Consider the following 4,011-nt stretch of genomic DNA (forward strand, 5'->3'; position numbering starts at 1 on the left):
TCCTTTTTTTCCCACAAACAGAGCTTTCTTTTGGTGGTATTTGATCACCTGTGCGATTTTTTACTTTTTGCGCTATAAACAAAAAAAGAGCGTTTATTTTGAAAAAATAACAATATTTTTAACATTTTTTTATATGAAATTCCCCCCCAAAAAAATGTAAAAATCAAATTTTTTTTAAATTTTTGGCCAATTTGTTTTCTGCTACCTATGTTTGGTAAAAAAAAATCGCAATAAGCGTATTTTGGTTGGTTTGCGCAAAAGTTATCGCGTTTACTAACTAAGGGAAAGATTTCTGTCATTTTTAAGGTTTTTATTTTTAACGCGTAATGGCGGTGATCTGCGATTTTTTTTTTGCGGGACTGCGACATTGCGGAGGACAGATCGGACCCTTGACTGACATTTTTGACACTTTTGGGGGTACCAGTGACATTACTGCAGTAATCAGTGCTATATATATGCACTGTTACTGTAAAAATTACACTGGCAGTGAAGGGGTTAATTTTATTGGAGAGGGAGGGGTTAATGTATGCCTGGTGCTTACTGACGTGTGGGGGGGGAGGTGACTTTGTGAGACAGGGACAGATCGGATGTCCAGCTATGCTGAACACTCCGATCTGTCAGTCCCTGTCACTTAGGAGATCCGCCCGCTCTGTTTACACAGGCGGGCGGATCTCCTCACTCGATTCCCCGACGATCGGGGCAGAGCAGCGGCGATCGCCGCTGCTCCTCCCCTGGCCCGACTCCCGCTGTGAATGAAAACAGCGGGAGGGCGCCTCCGGTGGCGCGCGAGCGCCGCCTACAGGGGGAGGAGTCCAGCTACGTAGGTCTACGTCGCTGGACGGGATCGTGCCACTTTGCCGCAGTACGCTCAATGTGAGCGGTGGGCAAGTGGTTAAGAATTCATTGAGAATTGCTACTACATCCATCAAACCAGATATTGAGGTGTTAATTTATTAAAAACAATGTGAATTAACACACTAGTTTTATGTTGCCCTCTTTTACTTTTAAAATAAAAAAATATTACTATGGGGGCACATGCGTGGGACAAGCCGAAGCGGTTATACCTAGATGAAGCTCTGCTCCCAGAGGGCAGATAACCAGTGAATAAGGAGGTTTATCGGACGACATTCACCTAAAAAATTAGCACACAGGTATCTGAGAGTCCCTGGCTCATGGCAGTATGGTACAAAACTCCTTTAAAGAAGCCCTTGCCCGTGTTCCCGCCAAAATGGCAGCGACTGCAGCTTCCACCTCAGCAAGTCTCCCCACACACTCAGTTAACCCTCCTCTTATGTTAGAATTCCGTTACTATCCATGATGTTTAGGGTCAGTTTTGACTCGTGTTTTAAATCAGCCATAAAATACCCTCTGAATAATTATTTATCATCAAATTTGTTTCTTACCTCTTGGTTACCTTGTTAGGCTTCTTTATTCTTTATGGTTTTAATATTTTTGGTGTGACCCCTAGACCTTTCTTTTGATAGCATACCTCTCATTTTCAAATTTAATAAAATGGTAAAATAAACCTCAATAGAATTTTATAAGTAAATAAAAGGTTGTTATGTCACCAGAATGTTGCTGAGGAGTATTTGAACACATCTCTTAAATTTTTTTTTATATTTTTATTTTTATTTTAATAACATTAACTATAACATTGATGGTGTTAGGGTCAATTTTGACCCATATATATTTACTTCAAGAAAATAGCCAAAAGTATTTTTTTTTTTTTAACAAAAAACGTTCATAAACAATGAAAAGCAAGTAATAATACAAAATGTAGACTTGCAAGGTCAAACAAAAAAACACAATCAAGTAAGGCAAACCAATAGAAATCAAGTACTAGTTTCAAAGCATCTTTGTGCAAGAACTTGCATGTGTTTGTGTGGGTGTTTTTAGATGCATGTGTGGCAAAAGCTGACACTTTTAGCATTTTCTTTGCAGATATATTTTTTACAGTGGAAGCATAATGTATGTGTCTTTCTGTCCTTATTGATGGGGCAGACCTGACACCTCTTTCTTTTAGAATTAGATGGCATCACTGGAGTTGTGAATGTGGCTGTTCTGGTTGATGTTGAGGCAAGGCTAGATGATGAGGATGCTGGCACTGATTCTCTTTGTGTTGTTGATGGTGTGGATGGAGTGCTTGATGAACTCTGCATCTGTCTGATCACGGCTGCAGCGATTGGATCTCGAGACGCCCGTTTAATTTGCTCAATGTGTGCCTTGACAAGGGAACTTCCTAGCTCCTCGAGAAATATTCTCCGCTTGTTTTTTTTTTTTGTGTTCCAACCTGGGTGAATGTGGGTCCATATCACAAATGCATTGTATGCAGACACATCTAGGATGTTAAAAAACACAGCCATCGGCCATCTCCTGGTCATTTGCTGACAAGTATAGGTAGCAGTCAGCTTGTCCAGGTTGTCCACTCCTCCTTTGTTTTTATTGTAATCCAGGATAATTGTGGGCTTTTTGTCACTTCTTGATGACACAGCTGCATCTTTGTGAAAAGTGGACATAAGTATCACATTTTTATTTATTTTTGGACAATATGAAACAACAGTGGTGGTGTCTGTAAAAGCAAATTTTGAAGAAAGTGGAGCTCTGTCCTTCACCTGCAAAATTTCAGTGTGCAGCTCAGGTTTATTTTTTTTTATTGTGCCTACCATGGTGAGTTTCCTCCTGAGAAGTTCTTGTCCAAGGTCATAGCTGGTAAAAAAATTGTCACACGTGATATTGTGACCCCGCAGTCCAGTAGTCAAATCAAGGACTACACGTTGTCCTTGTTTTTTCTCAGGGATGCCACTTTGGGGTTTGCCGATGTAAATCTGTAGGTTCCATGCATAGCTTGTTTTTGCATCACAGGCTGCCCAGATTTTTATGCCATATTTGCCTGGCTTACTGGGCATATACTGCCGGAAGGGGCAATTTCCACGGAAAGGGATCAAACGTTCATCTACTGTTACCTGAGGCCCAGGGTTAAACATTAGTGGAAGGAGCTGAACCCATTTCTCCCAGACATCCCTTATGGGAGCAAGCTTGTCAGATTTTGCTCTAGTATCTCTTTTGTCAAATCTGCAAACTCTTGATATCATTTGAAAGGTGTGAAGTGACATTGTTGCTGGGAAGATATATCTGCCTCTTGACTTGTCCCAGAGACTATCAGTGGCCTCATTATAGGATCTGTACACTCCAGCAAGAAGAAGAACACCAATATAAGCATCTAGGCATTCCTCATTTATGTCATTCCACATGTTGCCATGGACTTTTTTTCCTTCAAGGTTTGTCATTGCAATGATCACTTTTTTTAGTGACAATGGCATGAACAGTTCAAAACATGTTTTGATGTCACTTACTCTCGTCACAGCAAACCTTGTGATCCCAGGGGTCATTTTGATTACATCTGCAGCAGCGGCACTGCTATGTAAGTCTGGAGGTTCTGAACTCCAACAGATATTACCACTTTTGGATTTGAATGTTTCAGCAGGAACAGCAGCAGGTTCAGCACTGGTGGCCTCCTCATCAGACTCATCAGATGTGTCTGTGTATTCTGGTTGATACTCTACTTCATCTTCTACCTCAGAAACCTGCTCATCCATATCGCTATGCAGCTCTGTGTCCTCTGCCTCATTTTCATCCAAGATATAATCCAGTATTTGGCTTCCTGTAAATCTTCTCACTCTTGCATGCATATTGGAGATGATTACTCTGCAAGTCAGCAACTCTGAAATGTATTGGTCCTATGTTTCTTTACTTTATTTAGAGAAGCAGACAAGCAGGAAAAGAGATAGGCCCCTCCCTAACTACAGCTCACAGGGTTGAGAGGGGATTGGCTGTCAGTGTTACTAAGCAGAGAGAGTGTTTATTATTTCAGTTTTGGCACTTATTAGTGTCCTATAATACTAAATTATAACTGGGTCAGAATTGACCCTAACACCATAAACGTCTTAATTTTCACCACAGTATTTTATAATTTAGTGAAAAGGATTATTTTTCGATTACATTGTTTAAATA

General features: G+C 40.6%; 1 protein-coding gene across 1 annotated transcript; it reads right to left on the bottom strand.

Annotated features, from left to right (window-relative positions):
* Positions 1-1,892: 1,892 nt before the first annotated feature.
* Positions 1,893-3,680, bottom strand: LOC309545123 (piggyBac transposable element-derived protein 4-like; the record flags this gene model as incomplete). The annotated part of the gene is made up of 1 exon (XM_082244253.1): positions 1,893-3,680. The coding sequence occupies exon 1, from the start codon at positions 3,594-3,596 to the stop codon at positions 1,893-1,895; it is 1,704 nt and encodes a 567-aa protein (XP_082100379.1). The 5' UTR covers positions 3,597-3,680.
* Positions 3,681-4,011: the final 331 nt, after the last annotated feature.

This window comes from Pelophylax lessonae, assembly GCF_965119305.1.
Source record: "Pelophylax lessonae genome assembly, chromosome: 1".
Lineage (NCBI taxonomy): Eukaryota > Metazoa > Chordata > Amphibia > Anura > Ranidae > Pelophylax > Pelophylax lessonae.